At 42.0% G+C, this 19,159-nt stretch overlaps 1 protein-coding gene across 1 annotated transcript in view; it reads right to left on the minus strand.

Annotated features, from left to right (window-relative positions):
* Positions 1 to 19,159, minus strand: part of LOC122550254 (contactin-associated protein-like 2) — a 2,198,962-nt gene that overhangs the window by 342,162 nt on the left and 1,837,641 nt on the right. The window contains exon 15 of the mRNA XM_043691007.1: positions 4,146 to 4,273. Coding sequence (XP_043546942.1) covers positions 4,146 to 4,273 — 128 coding nt within the window. The remainder of the gene's footprint in view (positions 1 to 4,145; positions 4,274 to 19,159) is intronic.

Here is a 19,159-nt window from a genome sequence, read left to right on the forward strand (position 1 = left end):
GAGATTGTTATTAAAAACAATGAAATGCCAGTGAGTTAAATGGATATTTTGCTTCAGTCTTTACATTGGAAGTTACTTCGAACATCCAATTAATACTGAATAATAAGGGGAGGAATTAAATACCATCACGATCACTGGAGAATTAGTATTAGACAAATTAATGGAGCTAAAGGCAGATAAGACCCTGACCATATCTCAAAAGAGGTAGCTATCAAGATTGTGGATAAATGGGGTGAGATTTTCCAAAATTCTTTGGATTCTGGAGAAATACCAGAGATTGGAAAACTGCCAACGTGACAGTCCTATTCAGAAAGGGAAGGAGGCAAAAAGCACGAGACGACTAACCCGATTAGCCTAACCTCTATGATGAGAAAAATGTTGGAATCAATTATTAAGGAAGTGAGAGTAGCACATTTGTAAAATTGTAATCTAATCAAGCATAGTAAACATGGCTTCATGAAAGGGAAATTGTGTTGATGAATTTATTAGAGTTTTTTGAGAAAACCTCAACCAGATTGGATAGAGGGGAACCAGTAGATCGTTGTATTTGCAGTCCCAGAAGACATTTGCCAAGGTACCTCACAAAAGGTTAAGTCATAAGTCAAGAACCCATGGTACTGGATTGAGAATTGGCTAATGGGCAGGATGCTGCAAGTGGAGATAGAGGGTTCTTTTTCAGGTTAGTAACCTGTAACCAGTGGGGTATCACAGGAATCATTGCTGGGAGTGTAAATGTTTACTGTGTAGAGGAAGGAAGCATATGTACTATAGCAAAATCTGTAGACAACATAAAAATAGATGGAAAGGTATGTGGAATCGAGAGATCAGTTTACACAGAGATATTGATAGGTTACCTGACTGGATAAAAAGTTGACAAAACAAGTCGACTGTTGGGAAATGTGAAGGAGTTCATTTTGGAAGGAACATTTCATTCCATTTCATTACTTCATTGCAGAAAGTGAAAAAAAAGAGAGATGCTCTCTCTTGCTGTCTGGAGACCTTCTGCCTTGTATTGTTCACACACAAGGCAAATATGTTTCCAGGACCAAATCAGAGATTTGTTGTCATGCTGATAACTCCTGGCCTCCCCAACCATGCAGGGGACGATCATGGCTTAATGGTATTATCACTAGATTCTCAATTCAGATACCCAGATAATGTCAGGGGTTCAAATCCTGCCATGGCTGTTAAAGCCATTTGAATTCAATACGTGTCTGGATTTAAAAGTCTAATGATAACCATTGTTGGGAGAATTCATCTGGTTAAGTAGTGCATTTTTGGGAAGGAAACTAACATATATAACTTCAGATCCGCACCAATAGCTAGGAGAAAGTGAGGACTGCAGATGCTCGAGATCAGAGTTGAGAGTGTGGTACTGGAAAAGCACAGCAGGTCAGGCAGCATCTGAGGAGCAGGGGAATTCGACATTTCAGGCAAAACCCTTCATCAGGAATCCTGATGAAGGACTTTGCCCAAAACATGGATTCTCCTGCTCCTCAGATGCTGCCTGACCTGCTGTGCTTTTCCAGCACCACACTCTCCACACAATAACTGTCTTCTGACCATTAGGGAGGGTTAATAAGTACTAATATAACATCCTACTTATCCTGTGAATAAAATAAAATAATATTTAAGACCCAAACATTCTGTTTCTGTGTGAAACTTTCTCTGAACAAATAGACTGTGCTGTTGGATTTCAAACATTTTCTCCCACTGACTAACAGTGTAAACACAATCAAAAATTGCAGCAACTCCTTCTTGGTTAGAAACAGTTCTTTTTGTCAATTTGTTAAACATTCCAAAATAAAGAAAAGATTTGGTCTTCACAATTAAATGTGTTAGTCTATGTCATAATATGTGTATAAATGATTGTGTGCACGTGTTTATGTAAAACAATTAACATCTTATTTTTATTGCTCATTTTATTAAAATATTTCCTCTCTGTTAAATTTTAAAATGGTAGTATCAAGGTACAGTTTGAGGAAAACAAGTTTGCTTTATGTGACCAGCTGTTAGCTTTCTGAAGCACCAATTGTGCTAATAATTCAGTCCACATAAAGCGACAATGGCAATATACCAACACTCAGGAAAGCTGCACACAGGAATGGTTTCTTTCCAAGCCTTCTCTATGCAATTAATCAAATAAGGTGTTCAAATTCTGACATCAACAACCTGCATTAGCATTTTCTACAATGTTGACTTGCTGTTTGGCAGCAGCACAGGCTTCATTATGGTCTCCAGACAACATAACTGTGTGGTGACCTTTTAGGGGACTTATTGTGAGTTATTAGATAGGAATTATAAAAGGGCAATTTATGTACTTTATTGACTGTAGGTGGGCTGTAATTTTCATTGCCATTAAATAACATGGAAAACAAGAGAATTTTGAATTTGAATTAATTCAATCTGAACCAATTTGATTTTAACCAGTGCAAATTACACATTATTTAAGAAATTGGAACAATGCCATTTTGTTCTTAGGGAAAAATGTTATTATTATTTATATTATATTTGTGTCAATGGAGTGGCTAGCACATGTTTCAGTTGGTTCAAGTTAGGGATTGATTTGTATTTATATTTCTTCTAAGCCTGCATTACACTGTGATGCTGTACTGTGATTATGAAATACCAGTGCATCAGCAAGACCACTGATTTGACCTCCAACACAACCCCACTCTTGTCCATGTTTCAATATGCTCCAAGTGCTAATCATAAACATGCAAAATTAATAGGATGACGCTAACTAGTCTATACCATGATGGTTGGAGACATGTTGAGACACTTCTTTTCCCCACCCACAGAGCCATCTGAAAGAGCAAAAAGCAAGGTACATCAGGAAGTAAATACTCTGGAAATTTCCCCTCCAAAACCCACAAAAAATGAAAACCATTCTAGATAATTGCACGGACCAAGTGATGTCAACCTCTTCATGTTCATCTGCAAAAGCTTCAATTTGTCTAGAACTCTTTCTTCTGCATCTATTCAATTCTAAATCATATTCACCTGTTGAACTAGCCCTTACAACTTTCATTATTTTCTGTGACTAATGAGGTGGATTTTATGATTATGTGCTGGGGCCATTCTTGGGGGAGGGACTTCTACCCCAGGCACAGGATCTCTTGCCCTTGAGAACTGCTGATCAATTTGATTAGCCAGCAACTGAGAAGTCCCAACTCTGCCAGGAGCAAGTTTTGGTCATCACTGGGGTTTCAGTAAGTCCCACGAAGAAGGGAGAGACATTAAGGCAAGTCCAGAAAATTTGGTCAGAGAGGAACTGGGGACCGTAGCAAGATGGGGGTGCAGAGGTAGTGAGATTTTACAAGCTGGGTTAAGATGCTTGGGTAAGGTACCATCTTGGGATTCTGACCCAAAGGACTTTATTATACTCCCAAAGAAGACAATCCCCTCACTTCCTTTGTTCCTTTTACTCTAAGACTTTAAACTTTGCAGGATGTTCACTTTGCATTTAGCTTTCCCATTCAAAGTTTTGAGGTAGCTTTAAGTTTTAATTTTGTTTTAATAATACCTTTTGTTAAAAATTTCCTTGAAGCATTGCTTTTGGAACTTACCTTTGATGAGCTCCCTGTAACCTACATCCATTTGCTCCTTTGAGTCTGTGTTTTTCCTCCTTACCAACTGCCATCCAGCCTCCATCCCACTACAAGATTCTTTTGGTGCAATATAAATTTAACTTATTATTACTAAAAGAGGAGACATTGATAATGTACAATACGCATTTTAATAATTGTCTCCTCATTTGACTGGTCACTAGATTAGATCTTTCCTAAATTTGGCAAAAGATTCCTTTGTCCAGGTTACAATTATCACCTTATTTACAGTGAGTCACAGATTTAATATACATCTTATATAATTATTGTTTTCAGCCTTGCTGTGTAAATTATTATCAATTAATAGCTTTCATAAGCGATCATTTTTAATTTGCTTGTTGTAGGTTGCTACAATGCTCATTTGTACATTTTTTTTAAGAAAAGAGATTTCTTCTGCTCAAAATGAAAAATTACTTCAGCCTCAATAGCAGGTTTGGACTCATATCATTTGTCTAAATGCAAATACATTGGTATATTTCCCACAGTTCGTCAAAAGTTCAAATGAAACTTGTCTACCACAGAATAAAAATTACTTACTGTCTCCTTGGCACCGCAACGGACCAACTGCAAGTCTTGCTTCAGATCCTGAACGGCTCGTGTCTCCAACCAATACCTGGCTTACAGGCAGATGACTTTTATAGGCAAGAAGGCCAGTATCTTTCCTCCTGAAAAATAATTGGTTGACAAAAGGATAAATTATTATGTTTGAAAATGTCTACTTATCTCAGCTCGAGCTTAAGCAGTATGGATGTTGCATCCTTTTGCATATTGCAACTAAAAAGTACAATGCCTTGGTAAACATTTTGTATTTGTTTTCAAACACAAATTGAAAAGTTAAAAATGTCTTGGAAGTATCATGTGACATCATTAAATGAAAATATAAGCACTTGGTTTTAATTTTCTCATGCTAAAAATCATTTGTCAAAACATTTTACAGTGCTTTTTAAATTGGCCAACTAGTTTTGATCAATCAGCTGGAACGATAGGAAGGTGCCCTTGAATTGATACTGCAGACTTGGGAAGGGGGTATTCCACCTTTCACTGACTAGTAGTTTGCAGGGTTCAATCTGCCAGGCTACATATTGGGCACATTAAAATGCAGTGGTGGAGGCTGAAGCCTTTAGTTGGCATTGATTCCCTGAAGGGCCTCAACTGAGCCATAGACATGTAGCCAAGTCAAAAGCATGGCAGGAAAGTTGGGGGCCAGCTATCGACAAGAACACGGCAGATAACATAGTAAGCCAATGCACAGGTCCACACACCTGTCATCCCAGTAATTATTCACCCATAAAATTCAACCCTGTGGTCTTAGGAAGCTTTCCAGTGGGGTAGAAGAACAGATAAGTGAAAGTGATAGGGGAATCCATAGTTTGTGGAGTGAAAACTCTCCTCAAGCCAAGAATGAGAATCCCAAAGGATGTGTAGCCTTCTCACACCTACGGTAAAGACTGTCTTACATTGATTAGCAAGGAACATAGGGAGGGATTAAACTAATTTCTCATTGTCCATGTCGGAACAATTGACATAGAAGGAAGTCCTCCTGAAAGTATTATGTTCTAATTTAAAAAGCAGGACCTCCAGGATAATCTCTAATTTTATTGAACCAGCTACATATAAACTAGCTTTGGAACTGACTGATTAGGAGAATATAGGAATGAGGGGTCCATTTTAACAGGACACTGACATTAGTTCTGGAACAAAAAGTTGTTTTGCCAATGGGATACATTCCACCCAAGGCCAGGGAAAGACATGATAAGACTTTGTGCTTCTACTTCTGTGTCTCTTACAACCCCTACCTCACCTGTCTCTCATACCCTTCAGCTGTCCAGAAAAACCAAGACTGAAAGTAAAATATGGAGATGACAAACAGACAGGTGGAATAGTTGTTGGGGATAATAAAATGTGTTTTATTAATTCATGGGATGTGGAAATAGCCTGCATTTATTGCCTATCACTGATTGCCTTGGAGAAGATGGTACTGTTATGGACCAGGCCAGACCCCCTCAAAACATTTCAAGAAGGTAGCCCAGACTCTAACTTTTCTAGTTGTTTTATCAGGTGTAGGGTGGATATTCCAGGAGTGATGGAATTCCAGTGGATATTCCAGGAACCACATTTTGTTACCAGCAGCTTCTTGGGGGTCATAGCTAGAACTAAACCAAACTGGAAACATCCCTGAACTGGGAGAACTGTCCACCCCCTTCATTATACAAGTGTTTTCAAAATAAACCCTAAAAGACTTTTCCCTGGTTGTTGCCTGAGGCAGTATCTGTTAGCCATAATCAAAGTGGCCTTATCCCAGACAAATCAGAACCTGTGCCTTTTACAACCCCTTTTGAAAAAAAAAACATAACTTTGTTAAAGGAGCAGCATCATCACAGTAGTGAGTGGCCTTCTTGAACATCTGTAGTACTTAAGGTAATGGGACAATCCGCAGTGCTGTTAAGAAGGAAATTTCAGGATGCTAACCCAGTGAGAGTTAAGGAATAGGAATGTAATCCCAAGTTAGGACAAAGTGTAACTTGGAAGGAACATGCAGAAGATGAATTTGCCATGGATCTGTTTTCACCTTGACTTTCTAGGTAGTAGAAGTCACAGGTTTTGAAGATGCTGTCTAAGGACGTTTGGTGACTTACTGCATTACGTCTTGTAGATGGTAACACAACTGCCACTGTGCATCAGTGGCGAAGGGAGTGAACCTTGAAGAGGTGGACGTGGTGCCAATCAAACTGATGGCTTTACCCTGGATGGTGTGAAGCTTCTTGAATTTTGTTGAAGCTTCCAGGCAAGTAGAGAATATTCTACTACAATTGCCACAAAATTTCTAGCCTCTGATCCGTTTTTTGAATCAAAATTTATATGGCTGGTCCCAGTTCTTTTATTGGACAATGGTGGCCCCAAAGAAGTTGACAGTAGGGCATTCAATGGCAGTAATATGATTGAGATCAAGAGTGATGGTTGGTTTCTCTTTTGTTGTAGAAGATCACTACTTATATGGCATGAATGTTACTAACCACTTGCCAGCCCACACCTGGATATCGTACAGGTTTAGTTGCATAATGAATACAGACTGCTTCAATATTTGTGGAGTTCTGAAGGGTGCTTAACATTGTGTAATCATTAATGAACTTTCCCCCTTTGACTTTATGATGGAGGGAATGTCATTGATGAAGTAGCTGAAGGTGGTTGGGCCAATAATATTACTCTGAGGAATTCATACAGTGATGCCCTATGGCTGAGATGATTGACCTCCAATGACTGCCACAACATTCCTTTATGCTAGGTATAACTCAAACCAATGGAAAGTTTTCTTTCTTATTTCTGTGTCTGCAGTTTTGCTCGGGAGCCTTGATGCCATACTCAGTCAAATGCCTTGATGTCAACAACAGCCACTCTCACCTCACTTCTGGAGTTCAACTCCTTTATAAATATTTTGACCAAGGCTGTAACAAGATCAAATGCTGCATATGTCTGATGGAACCTAAATCAAGCATCAGTGAATGGTTTAATATGAGCCACTTGATAGAATCATTGATGACAACCTCCATTGCTTTGCTGATGATTAAGAGTAGACTGATGAGGCAATAATTGGCTGACTTTGATTTGTAGAAAGTGAGGATTGCAGATGCTGCCTGACTTGCTGTGCTTTTCCAGCACATGTTTTGACTTTGATTTGTCTTGTTTTTGTGGAAAGGATGTACTTTCCACCTTGTTAGGTTGATGCCAGTGTTGTAGCTGTACTAGATCTCCCTGATTAAGGGAGAGGTTAGATCTGGGGTATCAGACTTTGCTGAGGTATTACAACAAGTGAATCAAATCTTGTGGTCATCTGATGCTCCTGTGGGGGCATATTCTAACAGAGCAGGAAATCTGACAGACTGTTCCTCTCTTTGCATAAAAGCCTTAAGATCAATTGAAATCTCTGCTATTGAAGTGCCTGATCTTCTAACTTGACACAGAGAGCAATCAGATCTGGCATTTAGCAATATAAATTGCTTAATAAGTACTGTATTTATCAATTGACTATTCATGTTGTAGCATAACTTAACACTCCAAATATCTAAACAATATGGAGTATCATGTGTCTTGGGTCCCAAAGATGCACAATGGTTCACAAAAATGATTGAAGGTGATATGCAATAATTGAATTTATTCTGAAATAATGTTTTTCATTATTATATTATTTTGGTAATCAGGTTCACATATTTGTTATTTTCTGAAATGTACTTAAATTGGTTTTCCAAATTATAGAGTTACATAGTGTAAAATTTCTTATTTTAATATTTTTTGATATACATTTTGGATAGTTAATGAACTTATATTCTCATTTGTCACTATCATTAGATTGCATGCTTTAATAGTTGAGTGGTTGGACTGAATTAAAAAGCAGGTAAGGAAGAATATGACGTGAAATGCATTGATCCTAAAACATAAGTACACATCAATTGCACATATTTGGGGTGTTGCAGTTGTTGAAGGGAAATCATATCTTCAGATACAATGTGAAACATTGGTCACTTTGAAAACACATAATTCTCCTTTCTGAGGCTTGTTCCTTCACTGATTATTTTGTTATTTTATGGCACATGTACAAATCACATTAAAGTTGAAATTTTTCCCTGATTACAAGATCTTAAACATATTTGCTTAAATGATGGTTAAATGTGTTAAAATTTAACTTTCGAGTTTCAAAGAAGAAATGTACTGTTGTGAGTTTAATGGTTCTTCAAGGCCTCACCGTTTACATTGATTCACATTGATTTGTATTTGGACTTATTCTAATAAGATGCGGTGGATGTTGGTGTGTACCTGGCATTAGTAAATTGGGGTATTTTGGGTTGCGTTATTTGTAAGTTGAACTCAGTGAAACAATACATTTTACATTTTTTGTTTTAAGTTTACTGTACATCTGTTTTTGGATGAATTATGGATAAATACAGAGTAATGCATTTCTTCTTTCCATGTATGGATTCACCTATTTCTATGCCATTCAAGGTCTGTGCAAAGATTTGTAGCTCTGGTGCCGATAGCTGCAGATATAGGTATGTTCGCCGAACTGGGAAGTTAATTTGCAGACGTTTCGTCCCCTGTCTAGGTGCTTTCGAGCCTCCTGTGAAGCGCCACTGCACTGTTTTTTCTGGAATTTATTTTGTTCTGTTTCTGCTACTTCCAGTTGCTGGTTCAAGTTGTTCATTGTAGTGGCAGATATATTGGGTCTTGGGCTATGTGCTTGTTGATAAAGTCTGTGGGTAAGTGCCACGTTTCTAGAAATTCTCTGGCTGTCCTGTGTTTGGCATGTGCTGTGGTTGTTGTGGCCACGTTTTGACCAACCTCCTTGTGGGAGCATGAGGTGACGCCAATACAGCCATCAATATAGCACCGGAAAAGGTGGGGGATGGTGTCAGTGTAACTGCGGAAGATGGACTGTTCATGTATCCTATGAAGAAGCAGGCATAGCTGGGGCCCATGGAGGAGCCCATTACTACCCCTTTGGGGTCTGAAGGAAGTTGGAGGATTCGAATGAGAAGTTGTTGAGGGTGAGGACCAGTTCAGCCAATCGAATTAGTGTGTTGGTGGAGGGGTACTGGTTGGGTCAGCGGGAGAGGAAGAAACAGAGAGCTTGGAGGCCTTCGCCATGGTGGATGGACATGTATAGGGACTGGATGTCCATGATGAAGATGAGACATTGGGAACTGGGGAAACAAAAATCCTGGAGGAGGTGGAGGTTATGGGTGGTGTCCCAAATTTATGTGGGGAGGCACTGGACCAAGGGGAACAGGACAATGTCAAGACAGGAGCAGATAAGTTTGGTGGGGCAGGAGCAGGTGGAGACGATTGGTCTTCCACTACCGGCCCCCAACCCTGCTGAAGTTTTTACCAACCCCCAGGCCTCCCCCTCACTGAGGATGAACAATCAGTCTTCCGTAAAGGTCTCACGTTTATCCCACTGCACTCCTTGGTCAACAAATTCCATATGCATTGTGACATCAAAGTTTTCTTCCGCCTTCGCCTCCATGCTTACTTTTTCCATCGGGACTCCCACCCACCCTCTGAGTACCCCTTCTTACGTCTCCAGCATACTCCATCTACTTGGACACCCCATGCTGGTCTGTTACCCACCATGAATCTTTTTATCTCCAACTGCCACTGTGACATTGACCACCTCAACCTGTCCACTCCCTCACCCACTCTGACTTCTCATCCTTGCAAAACACAGCCTGCCACTCCCTCCACTCCAACCCCAACATCACCATCAAACTAGCAGAGAAGGGGGTGGGGGGCATTGGTTGTTTGGCGCACCAATCTGTACACTGCTGAAGGGCCAACTCATGGACACCTCTTTCTACTGCCCCCTTGACCACAACCTCACCCCATCACCAAACCATCAACTCCCAGTCTATCTACAATCTCATCGGCTCAGGGTGTCTCCCATCTTCAGCCTCCAACCTCACAGAGCCAGGCGGTGCTGGGTTCTGGGACAATCTTTTTCCCAAAATTCACAAACCTGACTGACCCAATCGACCTATCATCTCCACCTGCTCCTGCCCCACCGAACTTATCTTCTTATATCTTGACACCGTCCTGTCCCCATTGGTCCAGTAACTCCCCACATACATTTGGGACAACATCTACACCTCCATCTCCTCCATAATTTTCATTGCCCTGGCCATCTTCACCATGGACATCCAGTCTCTGCACATGTTCATCTAGCATGGCGTGGGCCTCCAAGCCCTCTGATTCTTCCTCTCCCACCGACCCAACCTGTAGCCCTCCACTGACACATTCATTCGATTGGCGGAACTGGTCCTCACCCTCAACAAATTCTCCTTTGAAACCTTCCGCTTCCTTCAGACCAAAGGTGTAGCCATGGGCATCTGCATGGGCCTCAGCTATGCCTGCCTCGTTGTTGAGTATGTGGAACAGTCCATCTTCTGCAGCTACACCAGCACCATTCCCCACCTTTTCCTCTGCTATATTGATAACTGTGTCGGCGCCACCTTATGCTCCCATGACAAGGTTGATTAGTTCCACCAACTTCAAAACTACCTTCCAGCCTGACCTCAAGATCACCTGGACCATCTCGGATAGTTCCCTCCCTTTCCTGGGCCTCTCTGTCTCCATCTCCGGTGTCCGACTCAACACAGACATCTCCTTCAAACCCACCAACTCCCACAGCTACCTGGAATCCTCCCACCCACACACCCCCCATAAAAACGTGATCCCTTATTCCGAGTTCCTCTGCTTCAGCTGTATCTGCTCCTAGGAGGAACAATTCTACTCCAGAACATTCCAGATGGCCTCCTATTTCAAGGAGCACAAGTTTCCCTCCCACGTGGTCAACAATGCCGTCCAGCACATCCCTCCACTTCCCATCCTTCAACTGCAACAAGGATAGAACCCACTCGGGTCCTCACCTTCCACCCCACTAATCTCCAGAGACAGCACATTATCCTCTGTCATTTCTGCCACCTACAAACAGACTCTACCACCAGAGATATACTTCCCTCCTCACGCCATTTGCATTCCGTGGAGACCATTCCCTCGTAACTCCCTCGTTAGGTCCACATCCCTCATCATCACACCTACCTTCCCTTGCTGCAGTAAGAAGTGTAAAACCTGTACCCACACCTCCCCCCTCACCTCCGTCCAAGGCCCCAAAGGATCCTTTCACATCTGGCGGAGATTTTCCTGCAACTGTGTCCGTTGCTCTCCATATGGTCTCTACATTGAGGAGACAGGACGCTAACTCATGGAACATTTCAGGGAACATCTGTGGGAAACCAACCAACTCCACCACCCTGTGACCGACCACATCAACTTCCCCTCCCACTCCAACAAGGACATCCAGTCCTGAGCCGCCTCCACTGCCAAATCCTAGCCACCCAACGCCTGGAGGACGAACGCCTTGTCTTCCACCTTTGGATCCTCCAATCACATGGCATCAATGTTGATTTCACCAGTTTCGTCATTTCCCACCCCTCCACCTCATCTCCGATCCAAACCTCCAAATCGGCAACTACCCTCTTAAACTGTCCGACCTGTCCATCATCCTTCCCACCTATTCACTCTACCCTCCCCTCCAACCTAACACAATCACCCCCCCATCTGCAACTACCTACCTTCCCCCAGCCCCACCCCACCCTCCTATTAATCTCTCAGCTTCCTTCCTCCTCCCCTACATTCCTAATGAAACGTTTATGCCCAAAACAGCAATTCTGCTCCTCAAATGTTCCTGACCTGTTGTGCTTTTCGACTATGATTATTGTGTTATCCCAGTCGAATTTGTGGTCCTTGTCATCTGTGTGTATGGCTACTTGGGTCAGCTGGTCATGGCATTAGTTGGTGTTCATGGATACGGATTGCTCGTTGTCTGCCTGTTGTCCCATATACTGTTTTGTGTGGTATTTGCATAGAATCTTGTCAATTATCTTGGTCTTGCACATGATAGGTACAGGGCCTTTTGTCCTGGTGAGTTGTTTTCTGAGCGTAGCTATCGATTTATGAGTTGTCATGAATCCCAGTGGTTGGAGACATCTGGCTGTCAGTTCTGAGATTTTGTTTTATGTAAAAAAACTAATGTTGCTAGTGCGTTCGGTCGTGGCCTGTCGTCGTCATGTTGTTTGTCCTTTAGGCATCTTCGGATGAAATTGCAGGGATATCTGTTCTTGGTGAATACTCTAGAGGCATTCTTCGCAGGTCAGGAGTGCCATAGTACGTTGTAGCCCTTTTGAACAAGGTCCAAATGCAGCTTCTCTTGTGTGTATTCGGGTGGTTACTGTTGTAGTGCAGGACCTGGTCAGTGTGTGTGACTTTCCTGTACACCTTTGCATTCACCGATCTGTGTTATTTCTACCACCACATCCAGTTTTGGGACCTGATTGTTGGTTTCCTCCTCTCTCATAAATCTGATCCCTGTGAGTATGCTGTTGATGATCTGGGTTGTGTTCTCGATTTCTATTCTCTTAATGATAACAAAAGTATTGTCCACATATCTGATCCAGAGTTTGGTTTGGATTTGTGAGAGGGCTGTTTTTTCCAATCATTGCATCACTGCTTCTGCTATGAGCCCAGAGATGGGTGACCCATAGGTGTTCCATTGATCTGTTCATATATTTGGTTATTGAATGTGAAGTGTGTCGTCAAGCACAGGTCTAGCAGTTTGAGTATGTAGTCCTTCTATGTAGTCCCTTTTGTGTTGTCTGTTCTGCTTGACCAGGAGGTTGGCTATTGACTCTCTGGCTAGAGTTTGGTCAATTGAAGTGAACCAGTGCTCTTACATCAAATGAGACCATTGCTTCATCCTTGTCTATGTTTATGTTCTTGATGTTGTCTTGTAATTCCTGTGATGATCGTACGGAATGTTCTATGCCATAGATTATTTTTGTCTGATCTCTCTATTTTCTGCATATATTTATGATAGTATTTTGATTAACAAACTTTGGCGAATTCAAGGTAATTCTTCCATCCAGATCCCATCACAGCTTGGATGTAATACTATGGGAAGTTTAGAGTAGACATGATAGCAGTATTCTACCAAAAATAGTATCAAAGAACCCGACCAAACTAAGAACCATCAGAGGCAAAGGAAATGACCTCTAATAGAAGCAGTTCGACTTGACACACAAGAAAATGATCACAGTTTCTGAAGGCTAATTCTTGCTGTCCAGGATATTGTTGCAGGAATTCATCAGGACAGGATCCCCCTTCAACTTCTTCATGATGAAGAAACCCTCCATAATACAGTAAGGGATTAGCTTCATTCTTAATAACTACAGGAACACAGTCCAATTCATAATTCTTTAAAAGATATCTTCTCGCCTCCAGCAGGTTCACATCTGTATTTGGACTGGAGTGAAAGTTATGTTTTTGCCAGGCCGTGAGCAACTCCAACAAGAAAAAGCCTGACAACCTCTGCTAACTGTGAATGGAGCCACCACAACTGAGTCCTCCACCAGCAACAGTCTGGGTTGTCCCCTTCTAACCACGTGAAACTAGATCTAGGTAAACAGAGCCAACAATAATAAAAGGTGGGAACCCTGCTGTCTTTCCATCTCCGTCTGATTAAATCCATACCAGGAAATCCTGCAGATGGCTGTGCTCCTTCTGCCAATTGAGACATTAGCAGGCCATTACTTAGTATTAATCCAATGGAGAGTGGAGGCTCACTATGCATGAACACAACAAGCAAAACCCTGTGAGACGTTTTGAGGGCTTCCTTAGTGTTCCTCATTCAAAAGTACTCAGTGTGTAATTGAGGGAGCTGGAGTTGTGAGGTGGGAGGTGCCCTCTGAGAGTTACACCGATCTCCTTCTCCCAAGCTGCTGCTGGGCCTGCAGTTGAAGCTCCCACAGCCACCGCCCTATTGTGGCCTGCGATTAAGGAATGGTAAAGGCCATCAAGAGTGGTAAATATGATCTATATGGACTTCGGAATGCATTTGACAAGGTTCCCCATGCGAGACTGGTGAGCAAGGTTAGATCTCATAGAATACAGGGAGAACTTGCCATTTGGATACAGAACTGGCTCAAAGGTAGAAGACAGAGGGTGGTGGTGGAGGGTTGGACTGAAGGGTCTGTTTCTATGTTGTACATCTCTATGACTCCATGACTTTAAGAGTGTGAACCTATAACTCTGACCTAATCTGAGCCCAAAATCATGAAGTGAACACGTATCCCTGATCTAAGCCTATAGTACTGATGGAAGAGATATACATTGTTTAGAAGCTCAGCTTTGTGTCAAGCTACAGTTGTGAGCAGTCTACTCCAGTGTGAGACCATGGCTGGAGAGGACTATGGTTTATGGAATGGGGTGGACAGTTGAGGGCTAAAGAAAATAGATTCAATTTTCTCAAAGTTTAATGGGAGAAAATTTTAAACCGGTTTAAATGTAGTCAGCCAATAAAAAGGCAGTGGAGGGATGGAGAGAGATGGTGACAATGGATCTGCATGCCATCAGTGTATGTGTGCAACTGACATGTCTTTGGACAATGTGTACTGAGTGGCAACATGTTGCTGAGCAACAGGAGTGTGCCAAAGATGAATTATTGGAAGCAACTCTGAAGAGAATGATGCAAGGGAGAGAAGAAGCTTCACTCGCAATAGTGGGAAGGTTATTGATGAAGTGTAACCTGTATATCACACTCAAACTTGTAAACACTGTTCTGAACTGATAACAAGCCAGGGAACTATAGACCAGTGAGCCTGACATTGGTGGTGGGCAAGTTGTTGGAGGGAATCCTGAGGGATAGGATGTACATGTATTTGGAAAGGCAAGGACTGATTTGGGATAGTCAACATAGCTTTATGCGTGGGAAATCATGTCTCACAAACTTGATTGAGTTTTTTGAAGAAGTAACAAAGAGCATTGATGAGGGCAGAGTGGTAAATATGATCTATATGGACTTCGGAACGCATTTGACAAGGTTCCCCATGCGAGACTGGTGAGCAAGGTTAGATCTTATAGAATATAGGGAGAACTTGCCATTTGGATACAGAACTGGCTCAAAGGTAGAAGACAGAGGGTGGTGGTGGAGGGTTGGACTGAAGGGTCTATTTCTGTGCTGTACATCTCTATGACTCCATGACTTTAAGTGTGAACCTATAACTCTGACCTAATCTGAGCCCAAAATCATGAAGTGAACACGTATCCCTGATCTAAGCCTATAACCCCAACCTAAGCCCAAATCCTGACCCAAGCCCATACATCGTCCCAAGCCTGTGCCCCTGACCGAGCCCAAATCTCTGACTTAAGCCTGTAGCCTTGACCACAGTCTATATTCCTGACTCAAGTCTGTAACCTTGGTCTCATTGACCAGAAGACATAAAAGCAGAAATTAGGCCATTCAATCCATCGAGTCTGCTCCAATATTCAATTATGGCTAATAAATTTCTCATCCCCATTCTCCTGCTTTCTCCCTGTAGCCCTTCATCCCATAGACAATCAAGAACCTATCTATCTCAGTCTTAAATACACTGAATGACCTGACCTGCACAACTTTCTGTGGCAGTGGGTTCCATCGATTAAATACTCGCTGGCTGAAGAAGTTTCTCGTTATCTCCATTCTAAAAGGTTTTCCCTTTACTATAAGGCTGTGCCTTTGGGTCCTAGTCTCTCCTACCAATGGAAATAATTTCTCAAAGTCCACTTTGTCCAGATCATTCAGCATTCTATGTTTCATGTCCTAAAGGACACTGCTTCTAGACTGGGTCTACAGCAGATGGTGAGGGACCAGACAAGAGGGAAAAGCATATTTGTTGACCTCCTTCTCATCAATCTGCCTGCTGCAGATGCATCTGTCCATGACAGTATTGGTAAGAGTGACCACTGCACAGTCCTTGTGGAGATAAAGTCCCATTTTGTAGTAATTGTAACAAAGTCAGTCAGGTGAACTGCATAGAATATGAGTTCCCTGATTGGGGCTGTTAATCTGGTCCAATCAAGGAGCCCTGGCTGATAGATGTAAAGAAGAATGTCAGAGGGTCTGTTCACTCTGAGCACTGATTCTGAGGAAGCTGGATCAGTGTCAAGGTATCTCCATGTGTAAACAAAAAGTGATGTGATACCAGCCTGTGTGGAATTACTTTACATGTTCGCATTGATAATACTTAACATTGTGTTGTGTAGTGGAATGGGACAGACTTCTAACAGATCTAGCAACTTAAAACTGGGTATCCAGGAGCTGCTGTGGGCCATCAACAGCTGTAGAATTGTACTCCAGGACAATCAGCATCCTCATGGCCCAGTATGTCCCCCACTCAACCACTTACGACTAAGCTAGGAGATCAACCCTGGCTCAATGAAGAGTGCAGGAGGGCATGCCAGGAGCAGCACCACGCATACCTGAAGATTGAGTCAACCTGTTGAAGCCACCAAACAGGACTGCCAAACATAAGTGGGAAATTAAAGACAGAGCTAAGTGATCGCCCAACCAACTCTTTAGATCGAAGCTCTGCGTCCAGCCACATCCTGCTATAAGTGGCAGTGGACAGTTGAACAACTGGAGGTGGTGCTCCTTAAATATCCCCATCCTCAATGATAAGAGACTTCAACAAAGCAGTGTAAAAGACCAGGCTGAAGCATTCATAGCAATCTGTGAATGGCTTATAGAATGCTGAATGGCCTGGACAATGTGGACCTTGGGAAGATATCTCCAATGGTAGGAGAGACTAGGGCCCAAAGGCACGGCCTTAGAATAAAGGGATGGCGTTTTAGTATGGAGATAAGGGGAAACTTCTTCAGCCAGCGAGTGTTGAATCTATGGAACTCACTGCCACAGAAGGCTGCACAGGTCAGGTCATTCAGTGTATGAGCTGATGACAGTCAGCTGATGACAGCATTTTTGTATACTGATGAAACCTTAAGTTATCTCAGGACTGTGACTTGAATGAAGTTCTAGGATTTACATATTAATCAATCGAAACCTGCAACCTCATTCTCAGTGATTAAAGAGTTAACAACAATCCAGATGTGTTCAATACATCGCATCAGTTGTATGACACTTTGATCTTTTATTATAAATTATGTTATATGGTCCTGCCCCACTGGCTGCCTGACAAAGGAACAGAGCTCTGAAAGCTTGTACTTCCAAATAAACCTGTTGGACTATGTGTTGTGTGATTTTTAACCATCTTCAATAAGACTTTCAATGGCATTACCATCACTGAATTCTCCCCTTATTAACATCCCTAGGGGTTACCATTTACCAGAGACTGAACTGAATTTATGACACAAACACAGTGACTACAATAGCATGTCAAAAGATAGACTACTACATTGAGTAAGTTTCACCTCCTGAAACCCCAAAGCCTGTTCACTATCTACAAGGCTCAAGTCAGGAATGTAATAGAATACTTCCCACTTGACTAGAGAAGTACAGCTCCAACAACACTCAAGAAGCTTAATATCATTCAGGAAAAAAAACAGGCACTTGACCAGTACAACATCAACAAACAACCACTCCCTCCACTACCGGTGCTCAGCAGCAGCAGCAGTGTGTCCTGTCCACAAGTTGCAATGTAGAAATTCGGTAAAGATCCTTAGAAAGCATCTTTTAATCCATGACCACTATCACCCTGAAGGACAAGTGCAGCAAATACCTGGAAACCACCATCTACAAGTTCCTATTCAAACCACTTACCATCCTGATTTGGAAATATATTCCTTGTTCTTTCAGTGACATGAGGTCAAAATCCGAGAATTCCCATTCTAAATGCATTGTGGATCTATTTATAGCAAATGGACTGCAGTAGTTTAAGAAAGAACTCACAACCATTTTGTCAAGGTCAACTAGGGATGGTTAATAAAATGCAGGTGCAGGCAGCTACACCTACGTTCTGTGAATGAATTTAAAAAACCCAATCTGAACCTCTATATCCCCACCCAGATCCATATCTCTAACACAATCCCATATCCCCAAGTTAGATCTGTACCCTCAATCCAAGCTCAACTATACTGCAGGTCACAGCCGTGAGCTCTCCTCTAACCTGACACAAGCCTGAATCCCGACCCAAGCTCATTACCCTAGTGCAAACCTGTAATTCCCAACTGAGCCCATTGGTCCAAATCAAGGCTGTTTCCCTCACACAAGCCTGCACCTTTAATTCAAGTTCTAAACTATCTCCTGAGCTCATAACCCTGATTGGAACCCATATACATGATCCAACCCAAACTTGCAACCTCACCTATGCTTGTGTCTTTGACCCAAGGCTACAAACCAACTCGAGCCCATTCGCCAATCTCAGGCTGTACCCCTATGCAAGCCTATATCCTGACTCAAATCTGTACTTTCAACAAAGCTCTTAACCATGTCTCAAGCTCATGACCCTGAAGTATAACTCTCACCCTGGTCCATAATTCTAGCATGAGCCCATGACCTGAGCCTGAGCCGATTGTCTAACCTAAGCTCATAATTATGACCTGAGCCTTAACCCTGAACTGAGTTCATAACTTCAATTCAAGCTTGTAACCCCATCTTAAGGCCCTAAAGCTGACCTGACCCTCGGATTCCAAGCTTGTAACCACAATATAACTATGACTTTAGCTGGTAATGCTTGACCCAAGGCTGTGCCCCGACTCCAATGTGTAATGATGAACCAGGTCTGTAATCCTCATATCTAAACATGAGTCTCTATTCTGCAAGACTATATCTGATTGTCCACAGGAAGAGAAAAATATGAGGATGATAAAATAATGTCAACACCAATTCTTCAGATATTCATAAGTTTATAAAATTCATAAAATATAGGAGCCACTCCATCATGGCTGATGTGCTCCTCATGCCTATTTTCAAGCCTTCTCTCCATTACCTTTCAACCCATTATCAATTAAAAATCTGTCTAACTCATCCTTAAATTTACTCCCTGTCCCAGCATCCACTGCACTTTGTGGTAACGATTTCCACAGATTCACAACCCTTTGGGAGAAGTAGTTTCACCTCAACTCTAATTTAAATTTGCTACTCCTTATCCTAAGGCTATGATCTCTTGTCCTAGAGTGCCCCACAAAAGGAAGCATCCACTCTACATCTATTTTATCTGTACTTTTTATCATCT

Source organism: Chiloscyllium plagiosum, chromosome 5 (assembly GCF_004010195.1).
Source record: "Chiloscyllium plagiosum isolate BGI_BamShark_2017 chromosome 5, ASM401019v2, whole genome shotgun sequence".
In the NCBI taxonomy this organism is placed as follows: Eukaryota; Metazoa; Chordata; class Chondrichthyes; order Orectolobiformes; family Hemiscylliidae; genus Chiloscyllium; species Chiloscyllium plagiosum.